The following is a 27138-nucleotide window of genomic DNA, read 5'->3' on the forward strand; positions in this document are numbered from 1 at the left end:
TTAAGATCTAAACTTTTCGGGAAAGTTATTACGATAATTAACGAAAAGTGATTGTTTTCCCATACGTTTCCGTCCCTCGCGAACTTGCTCATCTTCTTCGGCGCCCGTTCAATGTTAAACCGATACAGATTGGGCGAGCTCTCAGCTTCCTTAAACAGCTGTACGTGACAAAGGGCGGCAGTTTTATACAGCGTTCTGCCGCCTTCAAAATTGAAATGAGCTATTACGGGGCGCTTCCTCTAATATACAAGGTGTTCGATTGGGGCCGTGTCGCACTTGAGGGGGTTGTAGGGGATGTTGCATTAAACGTTTTTTCCCGGCTCCAGAGCCATTTTTGTTCGAGAGACCTCGATATCCGACCTAAGCGAACGGAACAAAAACGAACAAAATGAACACTTTTTTTGTCTTCAGTGTCAACACTTGCATTCTTAAGCTTGATGTTGTTGGAACCTGATTTAAACGTTTGTTTAAATCGAAGGGGCGATTGCGCCGTCCTGTACGTACATCCTTCATTGAACTGCCTTCACTTATCGGGGAGGAAAAAATTTATTGTCTCTTCTTATATTTCCTGGTATAAAAAAACGGTGTTTCTATGCCGGCCAAAATTATCGCAATTAAATTATTTTGCTTGAATAACTAACTATAACAATTAAAAATAGATCTTTATTAATTAGTGCAATATCCTCTAGCCCTCACTGCATTTGCCATTCTATTTGACATGGAATTAATTAATTCCCCAAATATAGCTGGATCAATTTGTGACCGTTCTTTTGACACACGAATGGTTCACGGTCGGCATTTTTACCTTTTCTGTCCGGAATTTTCTGCTCCAAGATTTCCCCCATAAGTTCTCCACGTCACAACGGGGTTTTGTTGCTGTTCCAATCACTCTTTGACCGATTTGGAAGCGTACTTTGGACCGCTATCGTGTTGAGACCTGAATTCTAGCGGCATGACGTCGTCTGCGTGGAGCTCCCAGACGTTCCTCGAAATGTCTCTGTACATAAACTGGTCCGCCCCGCCCTCAATTTGGCGTGGAAGACCCGTACCAAATGACGAAAGGCATCCCCACGCCGTTATAGATTTTCCGCCGCCATGTGTCACCGTACTAAAACCTGTTTTAGTTTGGCGCAATGTCTCTGGAACACCCTGTACACACGCGGGCGCTGAGAAAATTACAATCTGACTAGTTCTACTGGGTGGCCCACTTAAAACATTCCACCTGAAATATCTTGAATGGATTTCTTCTTTCGTTTGGAAAACCCCGAGACGCGTCAATTTCACTTTAAGGGGGACATTTTAGGTCATAAATTCGTAGGTGTAGAGTCGTCCCTCCAAAGCGGCGTGTTTTGGGGGGCGACTCTTAGAGGTAAAACTGACGCATCTCGAACGAAAAAATTCTATTCAAGATATTTCAGGTGGAATGTTTTAAGTGGGCCACCCTCTATAAAAAGCGGGTTTACGTCCTGCCGAAAACGATTTTTTTGCGTTTTTTTTTTGCTCGTTGACCTCGATATTCGCTGTAATGAGACATAGTAATCAAGACCTATGGTTTTATTAGTCTGAACTCCGAAAGGGCCGCGGCCTTACACTCAACCTAATAAGGGTTTCGTGGAGTTATTGCTGCCTAGTTTTTCTCGAATATTCCCCTCAATTAAACTGTACGCTTTCCCTAACGAAGGACGGTTGTTTTATATACAATTATCCAGTGGACCAATTTACGTAATTGAGCCCGGGGTAAAAAAAAGTATTGCACTTACCTTAATATTTTAATTTCCGAGAATTGCCCTCCGTTGATCAGAGGGCCGTCGGTAATTTAAACACCGGTTGATAATCACGCAACAACGGCGTTAATTTACCTTTAAACATCCGTTCGAGCATTTTTAATTGTTGTTTTCGACGAGTGCCGACTAATCCGCCGCACCCTTTCGGGTCCCTTTAAGCCGTCCCGTGTCACTATTGTGGACAAATAGTCCAGAATCCCGGCGGCAAGTTAAACTAACATTTTAAACATAAGTTATGGTCCATTTAATATCAATCTAAAACGGATTTACTCGCCAACTATTTCGCGTTTATTTCGACTCGATCGCGATTTATTCGCCTTTGCCGAAACGAAATCTATTGTTTGTGCTGTTTTAGCGCCTGTTTAAAAAACTAGCTAAAGGGATTTTGGGGTTTTGTGCTTGGAAAACACAATGGACGGTTTTATACAATCGTCAATAAATCGCCATATTTAAGGATTTCTCTCGAGTTAACAGCGGCGATGATAAACCGGAAATTACATTTGGGAAATTCGGGTTTTGAACGACTGCGGGAGCTCAGGTCAGAACGAAGGGCCACCATGCAGGGGGCGATTTCCATGTCGATACTTAAAAAAAAAAATTTTTTTTTAAGTTTTTTTTTGTTTTTTTTGTTTTTTTTTTGTTTTTTTGTTTTTTTTTGTTTTTTTTGTTTTTTTGTTTTTATTTTTTTTTAGTTTGTGTAAAGATCATCAAAACAACCAACGTTTTCGAGTGACCATTTTCAAAAAAATGAAAAAAAAAAAAAAAAAACGAAGGCGCATCAATTTATCGCAAAACGCTCCATTCAATAATTCATAATCGATCCGACGATATCGCAGAGCAAAATTTTAAAATGCTCCGGTTGCCGCACGAACTCCTTATCCGTTGCACGTTTCCATCTGTCTTGCGTCGCTATTGCCACTTTTTTCATAAATTTCTTCCGTTTAAATTTTTCAGTTTACATGTTATTAAGGAAGTTTAACTTCAGAAAATCGTCCAAACTTGAAAGTGGCACATTACGGAAACAACCAGCTAGTGGATGCGTCGCCTATTCGCGAGAAGTGTCATCGAAGTACGGCGGCAGCTTCGGGGATTTACGCGGGACGGTTTCCCCTGCGAGCCCGTCCGACACCTGGAAGTTTTATAAATCTCGTTCAACGAGCTCTGGAGATGCTGGTGATTTGCGGGAACATCGTGGAGGGCGAGCGGGAAGACCGAGAGGACCTAGAAATGTGCAAAGGGGAGAACAAATTTTCAATTCTCCTTGAGGAGAACCGAACGAAACGAGTTCTCGAGTGATCGCAAATCGGGTCGGATTTAGTCAAAAAGGAATGTGGGCAACATTTCGGGAAAACCAGTTGTGTCCTCTTCGTGTTCAACTGCAGCCTAAAGACTTTCCCCGTAGAATTCAGCGTTGCGAACGGTTTTTACCACAGCATGAACACGGCGAACATTTTTCAACAAAAATTGTTACTGCTAACGAAGAACATTCGCCCCGAAACGGAACTGACAGTTTCAGAAATACGCATGTTTGGTGTGTTGATAATCCCCACGCAATTCGGAGAAGGAATTTTCTAAACCGATTTTCCACAAATGTTCAACCAGGAATTGTGAATGGATTACCTGCAGGGCCGCACATTTTACCAGATCGTTTGCCCGGGCCAAGTTTATTTAGACCTTTTGCAAAATTATTTGCTCGTTCTTTCAAATGACGTGTCACTGAATATTCAACGAGACATGTGGCTTTCGCAGTACGGGGCCCTGTCCACTTTAGACGGGAAACGTGAGAGTTTTTGAACAATACTTTTCCGAATGAACGCACTGGCCGAAGTGGATCAGTCTCTTAGCCGGCTAGGTCACCAGACCTGAACCCTCGCGATTTCTTTCTGTGGGGTTTTGTGAAAAGTTTAGTTTGCAAGACGTCTCCAAACACACGGGGAGAATTAATTGTTCGCATTGAGCTGGCTCCAGCAACGATAAGAGGAAACCCGATTTCCCTATTACGGGTCGTTAAGGAATAGTGGTTGCGTCGAGCAGAGCGTTGTGTTGAAGTTAGTGGTGACAACTTTGAACACATTCACATTAAGTTGGATCGAATCGCGGCCTTATTTCGCGACAAATTGATGTAAATCTCTTATTTTTATGTTTTTTTGAAAAAGTTAATTGAAAATTTCGTTTGCTTTAATGACTTTTATGCACGGTAAAAAAAAGTATCAACCTAGGAATCGCCCTGTATCATACGGCTTTCTCTCTCGCCTCCAAAATTTGAAAATGGCTGTGCAGAATGAGTTTCTCCAGCGCTTCTTGTGATTTTTCAAGGAAAAACTTAATTTCTCAGTGGTTTTATGAACTGTCTGGCTGTTCTACTCAACCTTCAAATGCTCCCAATATTTTGACCGTGTTTATTCCGTTTTACAAAAAGTGCGATTGAACGTTTTCTGTTCCCTTCCAAAATTTTTCCTTAAATCTTCTTAATTATTTAGTAGAAATTTAGATAGAAATAAACAATTTCTGGTCTCTTTTACAGAAATTCGACCGTTTTATACAGCCTTCTAATACTCCAAACATTACAAGAACGCTCATTCAGGGCGACTTCCAGTATATTTTGGTTGTTACGCAGGTTTTTTTTTTTAATAAAAGCGCGGATTTCTTTCATAAAAGTGCAACCCCCTTTAATTTCAGTCTCCCGACTGTCACGGGGGTTCTTGGCATTTCGTCCCAATGTGAAGGCATCTGTTTGTTGTTGCTGCAAGAACGGTGCGGCGCAGGCATTAAGCGGTCGCCCGATTACCCTATAGCGGCAACAATAACAAGACAAAAAGATAATGTCTCATTCATCCCACCGGCGCGAAGAAGATTGATGACAAGAGGGATCCCGCGTTCCGTAACTGGCTTTTCAGAACGGCTCCGGTGTAGTGTGAAATAGTGCGGTTTCGACTATGCGTCACTGCGGGCGTAATTAATTGACCGGGATGCGGCAACAGTTTTCGGCCGATGATGATGATGATGATGAACACGGGAGAATGCAAAAAGTCCGTTTTTCGCACGTGCATGCGACAATTATCGTAGAGGCGTATCAATTAGATTTTCGGGGGCACAAAACCAAGCTCCCGAGAGATTAACGGCGGTTTATAATCCAGTCTCTTGGGTTTATTGTTGCGATCGCTCAGGACGACCGATTTTATGACCGGTTTTTATGCAGGCTATATAAACAGATTAAGTACCTGAACAACTGTACAAAATCTATACAGCGTATTCAAATCTAAAAGTCTCTGGTCAAAAGCACGATGGGGGGCCACTGACGAGTTGCGGCGACAGTCGACGTCGGTGCACGTCAGAGAATGACGTGCGCTAAAGCGACACCTGTGTCGTTCGATCACGAACAAAAGGACTATTATGACAGCTGACGTACGTTACGATGACTACTGAGACAAACGACGCTTGACAAGCCGCAATAACGTGACCACTGCGAGTAAATATTTGAAGGTCTCGGGGGCGCTAGTTGATTATATTGGACTATCTCTAACGGAGGGGAATTAATTTTAACGTTATCCTAATTCGGAATTAATTGAATAGGAGTGGAGATACATACGACAGCGCAGAGTCGACCGCAGGTGTCGAGGGTATGCGATATCCGTAATAGTTTTCCCTACGATGAGCCGCATTAAAGGCTAATTTGTGCGGTACACGCGAGAATATACTCCACGAGTTTCGGAAAAAATCGTCGCACTTTATCTTGGTAATGGAGGCCATTGTCTCGCGTTTATCTGCCAGTCTATTTGTTTGAATAGGTCCTCGGCGAGTGTGGCGGCCCCCTCACATACATTCAGATTTATTTCGCTCCCCGGGGGGAAATTGAGGGTTCGTTTTTATGCGTCGCGCATTTTGAAATGTTAATAATATTACTTCTCGCCGAAATGCCCTGCCGGTACGTCGGGTGAGAATACAAATCAAAATAATACCGGTCTTAGTTTTTGCACAAGTTTATTCAAGGGAAGTTAAATTTTCACAATATGCTTAACTCACTATCACCAACTGGATCAGGTTCCTTGTGGAGTCTTTGCGGGTTTGATAGTGAGTGAGGCCCACGCAAAGCGAAAAGGGCTGAAATTTTTTTTTTTTTCTAGATTCAGCATTATGTAATTAAACTACTATTAAACGGGAGATAGGCCATTCGTTTATATTAAAACTTATTCTTCGATTCTGACTGAAAGCACGGAACTCAAGCTGTTAGAATGAGTTCCCTTCTTTCAGCTCTAATTGACTTGGGCGCACCCTCCCTGTTGTTTCCTCGGTGGGTCAATGTATCACGATGGTAGATCACTGCCGTCCAGGAGAATTGTTTTAACGCAAGCGCAGACGTGCTCTCTTACTTACCTCTTTACGAAACAACCTGTACGCGTCTTCCATCTTTTAGCCTTTTCATCAAATTATTCATAACCATCCGTTTCCACGGTTTGCAAATTTATTATTGCTCGTTGTGAAAGCTTATTCACCACATAAGATTTTAGGGCGCGTTTTTCCCGAGCATTCGTGTGCACACAAATAAATTCTCTTTTGCGTCTTTTTTCAGAATTTCTCTTTGCCGGATTACGTGGATGTCGAAATCAAAATTCTCACATTGATTTATTTACAAACTTTATTTAAGGAAGTTGAAGATACAAAAAATGTACCTGCTATATGTACAAATGGCTAGAGAGCCACCGAGTATACGAGCATTTCAAATACCGAAATTTCGATAAAATATACTAGTTTGTGCGACCCTCATCTGCACCCTTTATTGAGAAACGTTTGAGGTGCACTGTATGAGTGTCGAGTACATGAAGAGTGCCAATGAAGGTGGGAACAGGTGTCAACATAAACCTACTTAAACGCTAAAAAATGTCATGTGCCAGGTACCGGCGTGCTTAAATCCCTATCACGGGTTAAGTAAATTTGATGTGATGAGAATCAGGAAAGTATCGCAAGTTATCGAAGCCGAAAAGTTCAAATATTAGGTGTTCACTACCCTAGGTTAATACACTCTTTTGAATTTAATCGCTATGACATAGATGATGGTACAGTGTCCCATCTCTTTGAGAGTAAATTTAATCCCGACATTTTCCTCACTTTCACGTTTGATCCATTTACTATCTTTGGCATTGTGACTCACTTGTCTTCAATAATAAGTGTTGATTACTCACTACCGCTCCGTTTCACGCGGCTCTGAAATTTTTGACTCACGATTGGGCTAAAGTTTTTTTGCGAATTCTTCAAACATCTCATCACAATCCCGCGAGTATGGCTACGTCATTGGTGAGGTGTACGGTAGTGATCGAGAATTTATTTTTCATTCGATTTGCATTATAGCAAGTGAGTGATGATAGTGAACAGGTTACACTTCCGGCCTGGCATCTTACTCTATTAATTTTGATTTTCGAATTTCCTCGAAGAGCAAAGAAATGTTTCCGGCAAATCCGGTTTTGTCATTTCACTAAAACGCGAGCACAAACTACTGCCCGAAGGGCGAAAACATGTTTTTTTAACTTTGGAAGAGATTAATGATAACCTACAGGGTGTTGCTTAATGGATGGTAAAAAATTAAAAGGGGGATCACGAGGTCATTTTAAGATAAAAACTTCATAGAAAGGCGTGTCCTGAATTGCTTCCATTTTGACTTACAGGGGGTATTGAAGTTTCATTTTTTTTTTCGATTTTCATTAATTTCGCAATTATTCGTAAAGATAATTAACTCAAAATTGGTAGTAATAATTATTTTAGCAAATGCTCTACAAGGCGTTACTTTCTTCGTGGTCGCGCACTCAATATTTTCTATCAGCACTTTTTTTATGATATTTTTTGATTTTATTCATTAACTTCATTTAATCCCTTATGTCGTTTACTAAATTTTTCGCCTCTTTAGTTTCTTTTTTATTGTGAAGCAATAGTTTAAGAGATGTTCGTTTAATTGAAATTACCAATTTAGGTTCTAATCAAAATAATTCCTGAAAATGTCCTCTTCCTATCAAAATTCGAGATTCTAGCTTTATTCTCATGAGCTGCCGGACTTTACGAAAAATTCCAGGTATATTTTTAATTGTTTGACGAACATGTACAATTCTGTTCCTTAACTCTTCAATGTTTACTGGTGTAGAATATGCTAAAGTTTTAAATGCCCTCACGCAAACAAATCTAAACTATTTGGGTCAGATGGTCGAGGACGCCAAGATTGGAGATTATTATTAAAGTTTTATCGTATCCTTAGGGGATTGGGGCAAACATGGTTAGATATTATTGCAAATATCTCTTGAACTATTGTTCTTAATAAAAAAAAAGAAACGGTAGAGGCAAAAGAGTTCATCAGACAAGAATTTTAAATCAAGTTGACGAATAAAATCTACAAACGTCATATAAAAAGTTCTGATGTAAAATATTGAAAGCGACTGCGAAAAAGTAAATTTCTGTAGAGTATTTTAAATAATTGCCATTTCAGTTTTTACCCGATGCTAAAACGATTGTTACTACCAATTTCGAGTTAATAATTTCTACAAAGAACAGAGAGGTTAACGAACACCGAAAATAAAAATAAAACCTCAACACCCTGCAAATCAAAATGGACCCAAATTTAGCACATGCCTCTATACGAAGTTTTTATCTCGACGTGGGCCCGTGACTCACTTATTTGATATTTTCACCATCTATTAAGGAACACCCTGTACAATCGCCCTTTCGGCGGTAATTCTGGCGAAAAATAGTCAACAACTAACTAATACCTAACCAACAATAGATCGACGCAAGGTTCGATAGAAACAATATCACGTTATTAAAAGTCATAACTACTAGTTTGAGTCCCTTCGATTGAGTCGAAATCGACCTTGGCGGAGCGCAGGATCGAGCGCGGGTGCCGTCTCTGGTACGGCTCCCAGTCGTTTAGCATGTGTCAGTGCGTCACAATCACGTCCGGGGCCGATTTGGTCGTCTGCACACTGTACCTGAAACCACATTTGGGGCTTACACTTCTGCCACCCGACTCACTCAAAATCGTTCACCGACCTTTTGTCATATTTCGATCCCGGCGTCATCGACTTCTCGTGATGCATCTCGATCTTGGCCTCCGCCTTGAACTTGCTCCCGTCCCGCTCCTTCCTGTTGTACCCGAACGTGCTGAAAGGAGCAGGGGGAGAATTGGTGTGCACACTATTATTCGGGGTACTATTCCCCGAGCTATACCTGCAACCAAAGTAACGGGACGATCCACACACACCCCCCACGGCAAAGCGCCCCCTAAAAACTCACTCTTGCGTGGTGAACAGGCTCTCCCGCGTCTGGCACGCGCTGTCGCACATCTTGGGTAGATCGTCGTTGTCTACCGTGTAGATGTTCTGGTTGTACATGCTGCCATTAGAGGGTACGGAATGCGAATTCTTGATCAAGATGGGGAGGATGTCGTCGCCGGGGACGTAACAAGGAGTGTGCGCCGACTCGGAGGGGCCGAAGCGAGTGGACTCCACAGAAGGGGTGCGATGGGGACCACTCTTCGACGATCGTTTGTCCTCCTCATTGTTCTTGTCAAGTTCTTCTCGACTACGTTGGAATTCCTGTAGCCAGAATATATAGTCTGTCCCAGATAAGGATGAACAGCACGGAGATCTCCGAAAGGGTAATGGATGCAAGATCGCTTAAATTAAGAAAGAGTTGCGCGATTCAAAACAAATTAGTAATTTGTTTTCGTAACGGCCGAATTCGGAACGATTACGAAGATATCCGGAACAAAATGAATTTGGCGGTTTTTCTTTTTTTTTTGCGAATGACTACGGTTGCAGGAATGAAGGTTTTACGTTGTCAAGACACTTTTTTGAAGACCTTACATTAGAGGTGTTGCTGGTTTTCTTGTCCGTGCTTTCAGAAATAAATTATAAAACCTTTGATATTCATACAGGCACAACGTCGAACGTTTACATTTTTAAAGTTGTCATGGAATTCTATTTTCTCAGCCGCGCATTATATTTGGTATTTTTCTCAGAAACTCTATGAGGTATGGCCATTAAAACATTTTTTGATCGGACGACTTCGATTTTCACTCATAGCAACGGTACACAATAAATAAATCAATGCTATGAAAACGACTGGACACTTTCCGGGACGACGTATTGGAACTCATAATAACGTTTTGTGGCCCGCTCGACATCTTTTCCTCTGGGGTTACATAAAAAACAAGTTGTACACTCAAAGTTCTTAAAACGAAGAACATTTACAAATATATATGAGCGACACATTCAACGTGTTCACCCCAAAAATGTTCAACGGAGTTTTAGACTTAACGATGAAAAAGACATATTTATGTTTGAAAAATAATGGTGATTTATTTAATCATTTGTTATAATTTGAAACTTGTATTCGTTTAAAATTTAGCGATTTTCTGAATATTATTGTTATTGACAACAAAATTTGATTAAATTAATTTTGATGTTACTTTATGCCGATTTTAGGAATACCTTAAAGTATAATCACGCCTCGAACAAATTCAAGATTTTATACCTTTGAAACATTTTTTGGCAGTTCCGTAGCATTTAGTTATTTATTGTGTAGCATCTTTAAAAGTAAAAAAAAAAGTAGTAGACAACTCATCAAAAAATATTTTAATGGCCATACCTCATATAGTTACCGAGAAAAATACCAAATACTACATGACCGAAAAGGTAATTATACGACGATTTTAAAATCACAAGTTTAACATTTTATCCCCGGAACTAAGGACTTGATAATAAATTTGGCAGCGCAGCAAAGAAATTTTCGAAACAGTGTCTCGAATTTTTCTAACTATAACAGTATAAGAGTCACTTGCTAAAAACCAAAACTCCAAGTTGGTTTTTTCCGGATATCTTCGTTGAATATATCGACAGTATAAAAACAGACATTTATTTGTTTCTAATCAGGTAACGTTTTTCCATTTTATGCGATTTTGTATTGAAAGGGTGCGGCATGCAGACTGATGCGTTTTTGATATACGGGGTAAGTCGCAACTGAACCGACACAGAGCCGGTGCGTATCGGGGGACACTAAAATATAACGATTTATTAAATACTATTTTGTTCTACGGTTAACAGTTGAGGAGACATTGACCTCCGAAACAGCTTTGCAAATGTCTAAAAAACGTTGTATTTAACTTATGCGACAGCTATCACGATACAACAAAATTTGGAACATATTTATTCTCAACAACAGATTTAATTGGTAGAAATGTGATAAGCGATTGGATTTGGCGTAAGGTAAAGTGTAAAAGAGTTGAAATTTTTCCATCTGTAAAGTAACAGAGAAACTGCCAATGCCTTGTGATAGCAAATTTAATTCTAAATCTTTTATTTCCATTCGAAATTTTTCGAAATCTATGAATAACTTAACACAACAACTTATTCGTTAAATAAAAATGTTTTAGCGAATAAGTTAACATACCAACTTATTCGTTAAATAAAAATGTTTTAGCGAATAAGTTAACATATCAACTTATTCGTTAAATGAATAATGTTTTAGCGAATAAGTTAACATATCAACTTACTCGTTAAATGAATAATGTTTTAGCGAATAAGTTAACATATCAACTTACTCGTTAAATGAATAATATTTTAGCGAATAAGTTAACATACCAACTTATTCGTTAAATGAATAATGTTTTAGCGAATAAGTTAACATATCAACTTACTCGTTAAATGAATAATGTTTTAGCGAATAAGTTAACATATCAACTTACTCGTTAAATGAATAATGTTTTAGCGAATAAGTTAACATATCAACTTACTCGTTAAATGAATAATGTTTTAGCGAATAAGTTAACATATCAACTTATTCGCTAAATTGAATAATGTTTTAGCGAATAAGTTAACATATCAACTTATTCGTTAAATGAATAATGTTTTAGCGAATAAGTTAACATATCAACTTACTCGTTAAATGAATAATGTTTTAGCGAATAAGTTAACATATCAACTTATTCGCTAAATTGAATAATGTTTTAGCGAATAAGTTAACATATCAACTTACTCGTTAAATGATTAATGATTTAGCGAATAAGTTAACATACCAACTTATTCGTTAAATTGAATAATGTTTTAGCGAATAAGCTAACATACCAACTTATTCGTTAAATGAATAATGTTTTAGCGAATAAGTTAACATATCAACTTACTCGTTAAATGATTAATGTTTTAGCGAATAAGTTAACATATCAACTTACTCGTTAAATGAATAATGTTTTAGCGAATAAGTTAACATATCAACTTACTCGTTAAATGAATAATATTTTAGCGAATAAGTTAACATATCAACTTACTCGTTAAATGAATAATGTTTTAGCGAATAAGTTAACATATCAACTTACTCGTTAATAAATGAATGTTTCCAAATCCTAAAAATCCAATCGCTTATCACATTTCTACCATTTATATGTGTTGGTAAGAATAAAAATGTTCCAATTTTTGTTGTATTGTGACGGCTGGCGCACAACTCAAATACACCGTTTGTTAGACATTTATAAATCTATTTCGGAGGTCAATGTCTTCTTAACTAGTAACCGTAGAAAGAAAAATTATTTAACAAAGCGTCACTTTTTCAGGTTTCCTATTCTCACCTGCACTGTGTCGGTTTCTGTACCACTCGCCCTGTATAATTTGTTTTTTTTATCATTACAGCATGTTCGAAAAAAGCATTTTGACGAGCCAAAGCATGAAATGCCTGTTGAAGCACTACCCGTCCATTGTAAACGTTGACTACAACTAATTTTAAAGGAAATGTTTGGTTCCCGCGTTGCACTCTGTATTATCTTTTCAGCGATCCGCATGCTGTAACTATATACTATATTAATGGTGATTATATCTATTTTAGTGTAGTTAGAGAAATATGAATGAAGTTACGTGTGTAATACTACTCACTCAAATTGTAATACAATAAAAGCGATTAAAACAACAACCATCGAGACTTTCAATTACCGCTAAATATAAAAAAAACCAAGTAAACGACCAGGTTTAACAAAATTCAACTAAATGCAACCGGGATAAACCAGATACGACCGAATTCAGCCAAGTGCAATAAAATGAAACAATGCTCAGATATCAAGTAGTAATGAGCATTTTCATGCAGAAGGTTGCCGAAAAATTACACATTCGAAGTATCCGCACCAGTGTGTGCTTAAATTTTTATTAAGCTGCAATTAACCTAAGAAAAAAGCATTAACTAAATTCAATGGCGTCAAAATGTTACGCACGCACAAGCAACAGCTTTAAATGTCAATAATTTCAATATAGACGTAGGGATTGGCTGACAACTTGTCTTCGTGGTGTTTGGAAGTTGAAATTCGGAGGGAAATCTGTTATGAGAACAGTCAGCGAACGAACAATATGGATAACGAAGGCGAGGAAGATGATCAACGTGAAATATAGATAGATGAATCACAGTCTGAGTTGTTCGTGTCACAGGACAGTGCTCGCTTAACGGCAGATCCATCATGTTTTATTTACATGCAGCACTGTGTTAACAACCGTGTAAATAAGAGGGCGCGCGCGAGTTGTAGACGCGGTGATTCGCTGTACATAATTTAGCCAGTCGACGGGCAAGATTGATATCATGTCGATCATTCTTATGTCGGGCGAGCAATTTATTCCCGTCATAACAAACTGGAAATTCAAATGGCACGGGGCGAATTTTCTTCGGGGAATGAAGCCGTTCGCCTTCCTCCCTGTGACAGTTACTCGCCCCATTGGAGATGGAAATCTCGGTTTATTTAACGAAAAGAAAATTTCATTTGATGCTTTTTTTAAGTTTGACTTGGAAAATGTCCCGTCCATAGATGTACCTCCGTGGATTCAAAAATGGGGGAGAGGGACGAGCGCCGGTACTCGGCAAGTTAATAATTGCTGAGATGGAAGAGTCGCTATTTAAGGGACAACAAAAGAAGCTCTCTAGTTAAGTATACGAATTAACATGGTGGTTAGGAGCGATTTAATTTACCCTCCGCCAGGATCAATATTTATTGCTCCCTGGGGTCGATCGAAGTCCCACGCGTTCCCCGAGTGTGGCTTCGCAGTAAATGACAAAGACTTAGGTTTCCCTTTAATTAAGTTGCCGGAAAGACTTTATTAAAAAATAATCGGCTCTCAAAGTGCAAGCCACAAATCTAATTTCACGAGAGAAGATTCGGACGCGGTCGGCGGCGGCGCATTAATCAAAATTAAGCCGGTAATAACCCGACCAGGATGTAAAACTTTAATTTGAAAGGCTCCGTTTTGCGCGCGCTAGACGCGAATGCGAAACCTTCATCAATTTTTATTAGTCGTCGTCATTACGAAGATACGATCTCTTTATTGCCCTCCGGTATTTTTTTCGCTCTCTTAAAACGCTTCCCTTGTTACGTCGGATGCCCGGAGATGTCAACCCTTTTGCCGTTTAAACTACCACTTATTAACAATTTAGTGGCATATTGGCACAGTTTAATGCGAACCTTAAATCGGATGAGGTAACGCTGAGCCTGTGATATTCCGATCGCTCGGTCAAATGTAGAATTTTAAGCGTCAGACGTAGAATGCAAGCTGAGGTTTCTACGTCTCGTATTTCAGTTGTTTACTGAACGAAATGACAATGACAAATGACAAATGAAATTCATTTGTCGTTTGCGTTTTGCGAGTTAGTTGTCGATGCTACGGCGTCAGTCGTGGGATTAGAGAGACGTTAGGTTAGCTGGACTGCCGGTTAATATATGTCATCTGTCAGGTGATTGATGGTTGAATTTGAGAATTGGTTAGTCCGACGCGGAATTCTTGAAATATGAGTGATCAATTAATTGTGTTTTCCCTTTTGTCAGTTATAGGATCTAAGGTGTCAGATGTGAGCTCTCAACTAACATTTTCTCTTTTGATGCCGTATGCCACAACATCCGAGGTTCGGTCGCGATGCCTGTGGGAATAACCGGGTTTTGCTCCACGTAACGTCTTCTCATTTTTCACGATACCGAAAGCGAAACTCCCGAACAACTAGAAATAAAAAGGACGAACGTTTTTTTTTCCCCCGCTAATCGAAGGCAATAAATCCGAATTCAATAAAAACTTTCCGACTTTCCATTTCCATTCACCCCGAGGTTCGACAATTGGACCTTGGGAAGTAATTAATAACAGCGACATGTCAACAGTTTTTGACTGTCTAGACCTAAGACGCGCCAACATGACTGGCACGACCGAGAAAGGATTAACACGGTCGTGTCACCAGACGCGCGGAAAAACCATCTCCCGTGTTCCCCACCAACTCATTTCCCTTCGATTTCTGAGCGGGAAAAATGGGCTCGTATCGCCGTCATACTTCGAACCAATTAAGATCGTTAATAGCATTCGAGCAAAAGAGCCATCATCGATTCGGTCCAATCTCTAATTTAAGATATCGACGAAATTAGCGCGAGCCATCGCACTAAATTAGAGTTCCGATTGGTCTTTAATTAGAATAATATTCGATTACCAGACATGGTGAGGGAAGAAAAAAATGGAAGAAAATATTGAAACCTAAAACGGAGCTGGCGGGTTCTGTTCGTTGAATTTTTATAGGCGATTTTTAAGTAGCGTAGCTGGCCCCTTTAATTTCTTTAAAATGCAGCTCGGGGATTTTTCACGAAGTAACAGCAAATAAAATTACTGGTTTGTTCGGGCAATAAACAACTTAAGGCGTGTAAAAATACAACGGACGTTTTCCTCTCGAAGGACCATTAACGGACGCCTTAAAAATCGGTTCGCATTTCGCACGGCCATACCGACTCTCCCTAAAAATTCATAACCGCTTTTATGGCCTCCCCCCATTCGTATTTGCTAACAAATAGGCGACGGAAACCGGACGCTGAATTGTGAATAATAACGGGCGATATTTCTCGAAATATCGTAACTCTTAAAGTCGCTTTTATACTAATAAAATTTATCATAAAGGACTAGGATACGAGCAGCTTACCTTTATTGTCTGGTGGTCCCGGAGAAGTTTCTTGACGCAGTTGTAGATGAAGGTGAACAACATCCCCGTCAGGATCAGGGAGAAAATAACCATGATTATTACGATGTGGTCGTCGGTGAGAGCCCAAGACTCGCTGCCCTAAAATCCCACATAAGTTTCGTATACACTCAAAATAACATTACTAGCGGATAAAGCTTCATGATAATTTAAGCAGAAATTTAATTCAACAACGGTGGCTCTACAAAAGCTACTGGAAACGTTGATTTAAGCATGTTCGGGACGTGGTCGATGGAGCCGGCTCCACCCATGAGGGCAGGAGCTTAAGTTAACGGGACCGTGACACATATCTACAAAACAGTAAAATACGTTGCCATTCAAAGAAGTATATGCGAGGGACGTATACCATCAGGAGCCATTTTTTGGTATTTATAGAAATTCGATGATAGGATACGGAGGCTCCGCATTCTCTAAGTGGACGTGTTTAAATAGAGACATGTGCGTGGGTCACGTCACTCCTCCAATAAATACAAAATTATCACGATAAGTTAAGTAAAAATAAGGTTTGGGAGGGCGTCACCCGCCCAAGTAGTGGGCGTGTTTAGGGGCGAAGCTTCGAGCAAGTGATGTGGATCCTCGAGAGACAAAGTCATCAGGATAAATTAGCCAAAGGTCGGGATTGAGAAGGCTCTGCTCCTCGAATTGTGGGGTTATAATTGGCGTATTTGGAAGAATACAAATCGAAGGTGTGGGTGTGAAAACGGTTCGTTTAAAGACGTGCCGACAGCAATTTTGATGGTACGCCCCAATAAAACTACGTTTCGCTCAATGGAATGGATTTGGGGGGGGGGGGGGGGGGGGGGCAGTTCTATCGGTGAAAACACGTGTCTCTAATTCGAACCAAGTTCCGATAGCAGAAGGAAGGGTGTGGAACACTATTTTTGAGGTAGGCGTTCCTTTACCCGAGGAGTGGCTGTAACTGAACTAATTTGAAACTGGAACGGTCAAAATAATCCAAAACGCAACACATTAAAATGCATAATGAGGTGTATGTGTATGTGCCTTAAAGCACAAAAAGGGTTCAATCTCCAGCTAATTATGCCCGCTCGTAATTTACACATTCGCTGCGCGAAATCCTCAAACAAAAGCTCGGGATTAGGAGTTTCGTAGTTCTCCTAGCGAGTTCACTCACAGAATACAAATTTAACTTTTAAACTTTAATAATGGATTTTTTCCCTACGTCGGGGAATCGATGACGCCATAAGGAGTATTATCATGACAAAAAAACTTGTTCTATTGTTCCAACATGACAGGGTGTCTCCTCGAAGAGCATCAATCACGCTCCGGATTATAACCAGATTAGGGAGCGTGATTTATGACATTTAAAAAAATTTGGCCCGATATTACCCAACGTCAATAAGCTTAATTTTGGTTTAATTTGCATTATTGATGGCACTGGAGTGGCGGAAACTTTATGGAAATTTACGGATCGTTAGTTCTTGTTTTCGCCGCCAATGCCAACTTTCGGGCCGCAGCCTTGACTCAATGATTAGCACATGAAACACACCAAAAAAAAAACACACTACATATAGGTAATGGGGAAGCTTCAACGCTACAAATCCTACTTGAGAAATATTTCAAAAAAGTTCTCTTTGAAAAAATATTAAAATCACTCTCAAACTAAAGAAACAATACTTAGTTCCCGGTTTTGGCGATACACACCAGGATGGATGCCTAGAACAAGGAAGTGCAATTTCAGTAAAAGTAAAGCGCTTTAAGGGAAAAACTGAATTGAAGTGTGTCGCGCCCGACTATCAGTGTTTTACATGATCGGATCAGTATTCTAATCGGCCCTGAAGGCTCCCGGGAGGGCGACAATATCGTAAACAATGAGGCTAATCCATGCAAATAGCGCCCCCGGGGCTCGAAGCGATGCAATGAAACTTAAATGGCTTGTTGGATGTCGAAACACGACTTTCAGTTTGGATAATCGCGACGTCGCACCATCGAATTATTAACCTTTAAGTTTCAACACACTCGGGAAATAATTAAGTCACTGTAATTCTCAATATGTGCCCTCTTCAAGACAACGTTTTCGCCTCGTGTAGGGATCCGCTCCCATTAACTCCTTACTGGTTGACAAATGGCGTGAGACGCCGTTGACGAGATCAGAGTACTGGTCCCAAGCGTATTCTGCTGCGTCGTCCTTGCATGGGAATAAGGCCTCATGCGTTAAGTGAGCGAAGCCAATCAGAGGGTGTGACTTAAACTGAGCCGTGCCCCTTTAAATTTCTTCGCAGTCGAAAAGTAGTGCGAGACGTAGCTGATATCAGATACGTACGTCCTGAGCGTCGACCCAATCATGTTCTAGCTTATTTCATGAGTGTTAATCGCACATCAATAGAAATTCATAGAAGTTACGGTATGAGAGGTGGAGGTTCATTGTCATCGATGTCCCTCCGCAGTTCAGCGACTTGTCTTATAGGACTTCTTTTGGTAAGTCCCAGAACGCAGCTGTTCTTCGGTGCGCGCTTTCCAACTCAGGGCATGTACCTCGCGATTAGTTCAAGCCCAGAAACTCCCGATGGGTCTTGCTTGAGGGACAGTTGGACGGTCACCGTGGTGGAGTGGGGCGTTGTGCTGTTCTGACTACTCCCTTACGAGTCTGGGACGATGCCACAAGGAACTAAGTCTGGCTAAATAGTCAACCGATTCCGGCGGGCAGCATTTGTCAGAATCACAAAGGACTGGTTAAAATTGCACATCGTACCACGTGTAAAGAAAAACGAAAAGCTCATACCGAAGAAAAGCCGTGTCGTACAATCTATCAAAAGATCAATGAAATTGATGTTACCTCCGTCCGAGACATGAGGCAAGTTAGAAGTAAAGTGTGGAACGTCGGAGACTTCTATTAATCATTCAAGTTAATGACTTTTTATACGATTGATGTACGATTAAGACGTCAGACCAGTTTTGAAGCCACCCGAAAAATATGTGAGATCGTCAGTGTAAAATCGTAGAATGAAGGTGGAGCCTCAGACCGTATTGCATAGACAGCAACATCACACCACACACAAGACGTTCTCGCATTCGTCTCCTGCGGGGACCGGCCAGATTCTCTGGGAATTTTTGTTTTTGCAGGAATGGTCTGAATTGATCTTCGTCACATTATAATTACACCATCTGAAGCACAAAATAGCCCGTTTTTCTCTCAATCGGACGAGTCGCTTTACTAGGCCGCGTCACTGTGTACACTGGGTGACATAGAAAAGGGAACGCCCCGTCAAAATGGTTTTATGTAAATAATTTTTGGCAAGCGTATTTCTATGTGAGAATACAAAAAACTATTTACTTTTCAGCCATATTTACCAATATATCATAAATTTAAGGTTTTTTTTATACTATAAAATCGCAATAAAATGTTAACGATTTGACTGCGAAATATCATTTATTGCTATTAGTGTGTTTAGAAGGTACTTTAGATTCGTTAAATATGCCTACACGCAGAATGCATCGAAATTTTCATCTATTCATCGAGTTTGAGGGAAGTCGAAGAATAGTGAGGCTACGAGAAGGCCGACCGGTCATTTGAACTGTATTGTAAACACTATAGTGAGATGTTGTAGGGCATGGCACCGAGAAGAGCAAACAGGCAGAAGGAGAGGTACTGGACGATCCCGAAGAAATACAGAAGGCTAAGAACGCCGCCTTCGAATTACAGCTCTAAAGATTTCCTCATGGACCGTCCTCATCTTGCCTTACCCCTCACCTTGAATCGTCGTCAAAATCGACTGCAGTGGTGCAGAGAATAGATACATTGGAATTTGGAATGGGACAATTTCGAGTGTATTGACGAATCCAGATACTGTTTGAGTATGCATGACGGTCGGGCAGGGGTAAGAAGGAGACGGGGTGGAAAACGGGATCCTCAGTTCACAATACAGAATCATGTCCGTCAAAGTGTTAACGTAATGATTTGGAGTGCTATTGCAATGTGGTAGCAGGTCACACGCATTTACTTTTCATTAGAGGCAGTATGACAGCCCAACGATACATCCCAGAAGTCCTGGAACCTCATTTCGTGTCTTATCTGGAAACTCCTGTTAATCCAGTTTTCCAGCAAGGCAATGCACGACCACATGTGGCTAGAGCAACTATCAAACAAAATACAATAAATTCGCCACCTTGGCCACCTCGCGCTCCAGACCTCTCTCCGATTGAACATGTATGGGATATTGTGGGTAGGAGGTCGTACAATTTACTCCGTCCCCCACAAATCCCAGCGACGCTATGTCATGCTGTCCAGTTGGCCTGGAGTGAGATCTCCCAAGAGGACATCAATCACCTCATTAGATCCACGCCTAGACGCGCACAGGAATGTATGAGACACCGCAGAGGATAGATAAATAATTTGTTTTTCTTTCGGTTTTTAACAATTAAATTTGTTCAATTTTTTAATGGAGTATTTGTTTTAGCGTAAAAAACGCGCATACCAAAAATTATTCGAATAAATCCATTTTTACGGGGTGTTCTCATTTCTATGTCACGCAGTACATTTTTCGGATCAGTGGATAAAAACAACAAGACGAGCTTACGGAGGGGGAGCGACTCCCTTCCCCTTCGTCCCTCTTGCATCCGACTGTGGTGTTGGAGACGCTCCCCCCCTCTGATTTCACACTTGCAGAGTACAAAATTAGAGCTTTCGCGATCGATCTTCAAGGGGGATGATCCTGTACTCTTTTCATCGGGTTATGGTCGGCGCTTCGCGCTGCCCACAAGGCGGCGCGCCCTGGATCGAGAAACACCATTTATTTTTCGGACGGAAATTCGCCGTGTTTCTGGGGAAATTAAAGGATTTCCTTTTTCAATTAACATAAAGCTTCGGCAGTCCTGCATCGAAAAAATTCCGACCCCGAAAAACGAAATCTCACCGCAATTAAATCCAATTCGCGATTCTTTTTCGGGCCAAAACGAGACAATTGTACTGTAAAATTGTTCGCGGGCCCCGAAAACGCGGGAGATGGGATAATTGGCTGATAAAGAATGGGCCCGAGCAAACAATTTGTCCCATCTTTTCCGCTCGATAAGCCTCGAAATAATCGAAGAATTAGCGAATTTTTCAATTTTCGTTAACGAGTGTTTCACACTTACGTGGCAATTATCCTCGTCCCATCTGAACCTGCAGTTGTAGACGCCGTTGCAGCGCAGCGTTGCCGAGATGCAGGTGGCATCGTCGCAGTCGAACTCGTCGTCGAAACAATTCTTCGTCTTCGACTTCCCTGAAGACAAAAACTTGCCATAACACGGAGGAATCTCGTCTCGACCTCAAGGCCAAACATCGGGGACATTAATTTTGTTTTTGCGGAGAAGTTCGACGGGAATCGATGGGCCTTAGGATAACTTTCGAACTTCGCCGATATGATATGACTAGCGGAAAATGTCACCAGGATTTACGCAGTGGGAGGGAGAAGTTTCCCTCTAATTCTAGATCTTTGGAAGCAATTTGCTAAATTATAGCGCAACCTGATCCCTTTTAGAATCTAATGAATCTGCGCTAATGTGGAATTAATGGTCGGAATTACCATCCGGGACTGTTTTGGCGACACCGAAATGTTTCATGTGAAAAATTGTGCGACGTTTGCGATTCGAGCGAATCAACGAAATCTCCATTCTTGCGCCTTCATTAGGGTGAACTGAAGGCGTTGTTTTATTTCCAAACAAACCCACTGCTATGGCAAAGTTCCGAGCAGATAGAATTTGCATTGGGGGAAATGCAAATCTGACCTTTCCCATAAGCGCATGCTCTCCAAGGGGATTGATTAATAGTCGTTTATTTATGAGGAAATTGTCGGAAAAATTATTAAGTGTATGGACGCCGCGGCAGAACCACGTTGAAACGTTGCTTTTTACCGTAGAGCGATCTAGGGTAGGAATGTTCCATTTTTCCACATCTATTTTTTGGCGGTTGCCCCTGCGCGCCGTCAGTGTTTCCCGCTAACAATTCTACTTCAATTTCGTTTTGTCAGAGTTAAAAAAGGCGGACATTTCAGATTTTTAACAGCGCCTTTTCAGACTTGGAAAGTACCGACACTTCAACTTTTTCCTATTATCAAAGTGAGGCCGTCCTAAACGCTGATTCAAAGCTGAAAAGGACGTAAAAAGAGTGTGAACATCAGGGATTTGACGCGAAAAGTAGAAGTAATTCAACGAAAAAAAATTGTCATGAGTCTTTGACTTTGAGAGTTTAGAGTAAGCGACGCGTGACCCTCTTTTCACCTGAAAAATGAGGACGTTTGAGCACGATTTCGGGTTGAAAAGTGATAATACCCCAACCAAAAAAATTTACTTTCCATTTTTTTCATTCAATAATTTGAGAATTGGAACACCTTTTCTAAGACTTGATAATTGAGGCTATGAGGTTAAGGATGATTTGACGGTGGACGGCAACTTTACATCACATTTTCCTTCACCCCCGCACGGCACGACAATTTTTCCCAAAACTGAGCGTTCGTCGACGACTTTTAGAAAAGCAAAATGGACTCTCAGAACTCCTGTTGTTTTTGAAAATCGGCGAAAGCGCTCCCGAAATGCGAAAGCTCAAAAGCTACTGAGAGGTGCGCTCTCTGCTCTATTAAAGTAAACAATTTACATGGACATTCGCCCTGGAATATATGGCTGGATTAAGCTAACCATAGATTAATGAAAACTGAGAAAATTATTGAGCGGAAAAATGCTCTCTGGGTGTTACAATTTTCTTAATTATCTTGCCGGAAGCATGAAGCTCATTGGTTGATACTTACCCTTCGTGTACTCTCTGAATGCGGTAAAATTCGCTGCGAACGTGGTCTTGTTCCTGAAATGCTGCGAATAAAACCGCACAATCAGCACATTGTGATGTGTGTCCGACAGAACCGTGTCTGCTATGGATCCGCAGAATTTCTTCTTCAGATTTTTCTCCATGGTGTCGTTTGAGAACACCTGCACGAAGTTGGCCTCGCAGTCGTTGGGGCTCTCAAGTTCAAACCGAGAAAACTGTAACTGGATCTGAAAATCGTTGAAAATGTGCCACCGTGAAGACATTTAAAGGTTATTTGACAAACACTAATGTCAGAAAGTCGTGCAGAATTCATTATTTCTCATGCTGATCGGGGAATTTCTCAGGCTCCAGTGGAGAGGAAAGGGCAAGAGAAGACGGTAATGAGGGGATTTATAGTGCTTTCCTTGATTGTTTTATTGCTTTTGGGTGAGCATTTAAACTCATTCCTTGTGTGAAACAAGCTTAAAAAACTTTCAGCGTTATGTGCCGTGTGCCTTTTGCTCGAGAACTCGGACATTGCAGGCGATAATTGCCCCGACAAAACCGACATATGCCATGGTAAGAAAGCACCAGCAATTGCGAACAAGGTGGTCACCACCTCATTCGCTTCCCGATCATCCGCTTCTGATGCCGTTAATTGAATTTGTCGGTCTCGCGTGCAAAGCAAAAACTGTTAATAAAACTAGGGCCGTTCCCTGACATCGACTCACCCGCCAATCCACCCTCACGTTGATCACCCACATGCAATCGACGGGCAAATCATGCTGCTTGTCGAACTCTATAATCTCGGTGACGATGTCGTCCCTGGAAAACTTGCCCTCTTCCTGATTGCTAATTTCCTTTATACACTCTTTAATTTCCGGATTGCTCGCTGCAAATTAAAACATCAAATAGTTGGCGAATTCGTATCGCAAAAGAACCTAAGCGGAAACCGATTTACTGTTGTTGAAGTCAATCCGGGCGAACAGAGAGCCATAGAAAAGAGTAGCGAACTCCACGCTATACCGAAAACTCCCATTCGATAGTATCGAATCGATAAACTTCGGCTAGATGTCGCATTCGGAGTAAATGCGCCGGATATAATTGACTTCGATGGTTTAAAATTGCGAGCTCTGTTACGGAAAGTTAATAAGGCCACTATTATTGTTCCGAGGGGAGCAATAGAGTGCGGACCTTTCAGCCAGATGGAAATAAAGTTTAATCTTCAATATACCTACGTATATTATATGCTTAAAATATATCCTAATTGCGCACGGTATAAAATGCAGGGTTACCCACGAAAAACCGATTAAGTCACCTATTCTGAGCGAATAATTTTTTTTATTATTGTTTCGGTCGCGAAATCGGCTCGCTGGCCCATCTCTAGTGGACGATTGGATTACGAATGTGGCTCGCTATCGACGGACTTAATTGTTTCGAAATCAGAAATCGCGTACGATTGTTCATCTCATTTCTCTCGAAAATCTACTTTATTATGTAATTTTGGAATCCGATTTAAAAGTACTGGGCTAGAAGTAATCGTGTGCATTCAATGAAACCGCGACATCGATCTGAATCCCACGAAATTGAGTTTCCGGCGCGGTTGACTCACTTAAAGTCGTATATTTTCGACAATCCCATTATGAGATATGTGAAAAACGAGATAAGACATCTAATGGAAAATGTGTTCTCTTTAGGGGTAGATTTATCATCCCCGTAGGTACTACATCTTCGGCTTGAATATTTACCCCATCCGAGAGGAATTCGCACGGTTACACGTCCGGTGAAAGAGAAAAAGTACAATATACACAAAATGGCGTTGTTTTATTCGGTAAACTTCCGAAACTGTTACTACCTCTAACTACACCCGGTAAATATTTATCGAAGACCAACTTTAAAAGTTCGAACGAAACCTTTAATAGTAACTAAAGAGAAACTTTAAATAGAGTTTCAAAGCAGAAACGGCGTTTTCAACGCGGAGGTAAAGTTTCTTTGATCATTACCGAGTTTATGCCTGATGAATGCACAAACGAAAAACCGGTCCCTCTATCGATAGTTCGGCCCATCGTTGTCATAGACATGAGACCTCTCACAAGGTAATAAAACCGAGAGATATAAAAGGATGCCACACGTAAGACAAACAGCGTAAACTTCGTTACCTATGTGTGCTTTATGGGGTAATCATTTTAGCACAACGTGTACTAGGGATGAAGAAGATTTAGTTCTCGGATAGTCTACGTGCCATCCAGGATTAGGGTTCCATTGAAATATGACTGGAAAGCAGGGAATTTTACAAGCGCGATAAATCTGCGAGCTTAAGTTTGAGGTAGTTCAAGGTTGGTGCAGGTGTCGCGATGATAGACGGCTCCCTAGTCAGTCAGAAAGTAACTAGTAGATAAGTAAGAGTAAATTTGTCGCACTAAGAGTTCTTCGAAAGAAAAAAAGTAGTTTTGAACGTTCCTGGCGTGTGCGCAAAACCGTCAATTACATGCAGTAATTTCAATAAATCATTCCGTCCATCGTCTTCTGCTGACAAATCTTTACCCAACGCTATCGATACATTTTGTACGATAATTTTCTACATTTCTCACATTGTTTACACGTTTGACACAGGTCTAGTGCGCATTGTTCCTTACTCACGCACGAGTTTAAATGAAGATATCGATAATGTAGCATTCCTGCGAAGCGACGTGTACCCACCGACGAGGTTGTTCGTGACGAATATGTAATTATAACAAAAGGGCATTTTGAAATACAGAGAAAACTATAAATCGAACGATTGGCCATGTGACTTATCGACGCTACGATTCAGCCTTCCTGATGGCTACGGTCAGCCGCGATTCAATGGACGATTTCACGATAAGATTGGGGATCTGTCGCATTTTCGATAATTGTCTAATCTAGAAGTCTACGTTATGGAACAATACAGGTTTTTGGTCACTTTTTTATATTTATAATTTATGGGTTAGTGGTAAAAACCACCATAAATTGGCAGCTCTGGCCTCTATAAAATTAACGATTACTCACCCAAATTACTCACACTCGTTGAATCTTTTATTAAAAGCTCCCTTTATTCAAGTTTCGAATCCGATTAAGGCTGGAAGGACCGAAAATAATGCGGCGCAACATCTGCAGCTTTCGCAAAACAACGATTTCGATAAAAATCGTTTTTTATCGACTTTGAAATTTTCATGGTGCCGCTTAATCGTCAATTATGTGACGCCAATATCGGGACACATCCCGAATCTTCTAAGAATTGACCTGGTTCCCAATCCTATTTATCATTTACTGCCCCCCGAAGGTGTATTTTAGTAATGAGAGGAAAAAAAGGATGTGCCGTGTTATCGATATCAATATGCTTCCAGGCATCCCTATTGTGCAATTAATATGCAAGCCGTCGGTCATTGTGGTCCAATATCATCTCTCTTTGATAAACAACACATGCACTCTTTGACATAGAAAAATGGAATGTCATATGTGCTCTGCATAAAGCAACCCAATATCGATTTGAATTTTAATCTTTTTAGGCATCGTCTGTATGCAGGGGAATAATAAAACATTTCTCCGTAGACATGACGGGTTTCCTTGGAAAATACTTAATGGCTTTTTAGGGCATGTGGAGCTTGTCAAAGACTCAATTTTCAGCCGATAAATTGGCTTGTGTGAGCCTTTTTGAGCTTCGGGATTTGCTTTTCTATCAGAAAGGTCATATCAAATTGAACTTCCTTGGGTGTAAGTTTCTCGCTAATTATTTTAGAAAATTAAACAGGTTCGGCGGAAATCTGCAACCGAGGCCCACGAAAATTCGTTTTCCCTCTTAAGGGGGGCAGAAGGGGGGGAGTTTTTCTTCGAATTAACTAGCCCACCTTTTACGTCAAGGGTTTAAATTTAGAGCCACATGAGAAGGTGTGTGCACGCTCCCTGCTTCTATTAGTATGCTAATAAGCTGGGAATTGTTGATAAGGATCAGAAAATGCTTCGAAATGGCTTTTTCTAATCTAAATGAGGCGGAAACTGAGTTATTTTATCGAGATTGGAGTGAAAATTGCACCGCTTTCGGGTGTTTTAGCAAAGTCGATAAATTGCCTTGATTTTATTGCCAAAATAAAGTTTATCATTTAAAATTTTAATATTGTTTTTATTAGAGGTTATTGTGCGTGAAACGTCCGGGTCCAAGCCCGTACGGATATATACAGAAGCGTTTGTCGGTGAAAAATAGAGAAAGCTATTGCGATTCATACGAACATTAAATGTAAAAATTAGGCATCCGCTGAAATATCGATACTGCCAATGCTGGCATGCGAGACACTTATTCAAATCAGCTTTAAATCGGGGCTTTTCCCATTATTTTAACTTCCCTGGCAGCATTTGAGTATCGATTCTTATTTTCCTAATATCGCCTATTTCCTCCTCGACGGTAGGGATAATCAAATCCGATCCGTTAGATGTGACAAGTGCGGCAGGAATGTTTTAATAGCTTTTATCTGGACACTCTGACGCATGTGGGCTTGTCAAAGTTTCAATTCCCAAGACTTGGCCTTCTTTCGGATACGGGACATCTCGTTATTTACGTATCGATAAATCAGTTTATTCAATTCCTCCGTATTCTGT

The 27138-nt window shown here is 40.7% G+C and overlaps 2 protein-coding genes across 6 annotated transcripts in view; one reads left to right on the forward strand and one right to left on the reverse strand.

The window, feature by feature from the left end:
- Positions 1-12722, forward strand: part of LOC136346208 (5-oxoprolinase) — a 52363-nt gene extending 39641 nt beyond the window's left edge. For both annotated transcript variants that reach the window (XM_066295185.1, XM_066295174.1), the window contains exons 20-21: positions 5909-10772; positions 12446-12722. The gene's annotated coding sequence lies outside the window, so the exon portion shown is untranslated. The remainder of the gene's footprint in view (positions 1-5908; positions 10773-12445) is intronic.
- The window catches only part of Neto (Neuropilin and tolloid-like), a 109370-nt gene continuing 88634 nt past the window's right edge, over positions 6403-27138 (reverse strand). For 3 of the 4 annotated variants that reach the window (XM_066295218.1, XM_066295227.1, XM_066295200.1), the window contains exons 6-13: positions 23259-23419; positions 22532-22775; positions 20883-21010; positions 17454-17465; positions 15735-15872; positions 9057-9358; positions 8814-8990; positions 6403-8752 (exon numbers count right to left, since the gene is read on the reverse strand). In XM_066295218.1, the coding sequence (XP_066151315.1) occupies positions 8701-8752; positions 8814-8990; positions 9057-9358; positions 15735-15872; positions 17454-17465; positions 20883-21010; positions 22532-22775; positions 23259-23419 (1214 nt within the window). In that variant the 3' untranslated portion in view covers positions 6403-8700. The remainder of the gene's footprint in view (positions 8753-8813; positions 8991-9056; positions 9359-15734; positions 15873-17453; positions 17466-20882; positions 21011-22531; positions 22776-23258; positions 23420-27138) is intronic. The other variant, XM_066295208.1, reaches the window with a different exon arrangement.

The sequence above is a fragment of the Euwallacea fornicatus genome, chromosome 2, assembly GCF_040115645.1.
Source record: "Euwallacea fornicatus isolate EFF26 chromosome 2, ASM4011564v1, whole genome shotgun sequence".
Taxonomy (NCBI): Eukaryota; Metazoa; Arthropoda; class Insecta; order Coleoptera; family Curculionidae; genus Euwallacea; species Euwallacea fornicatus.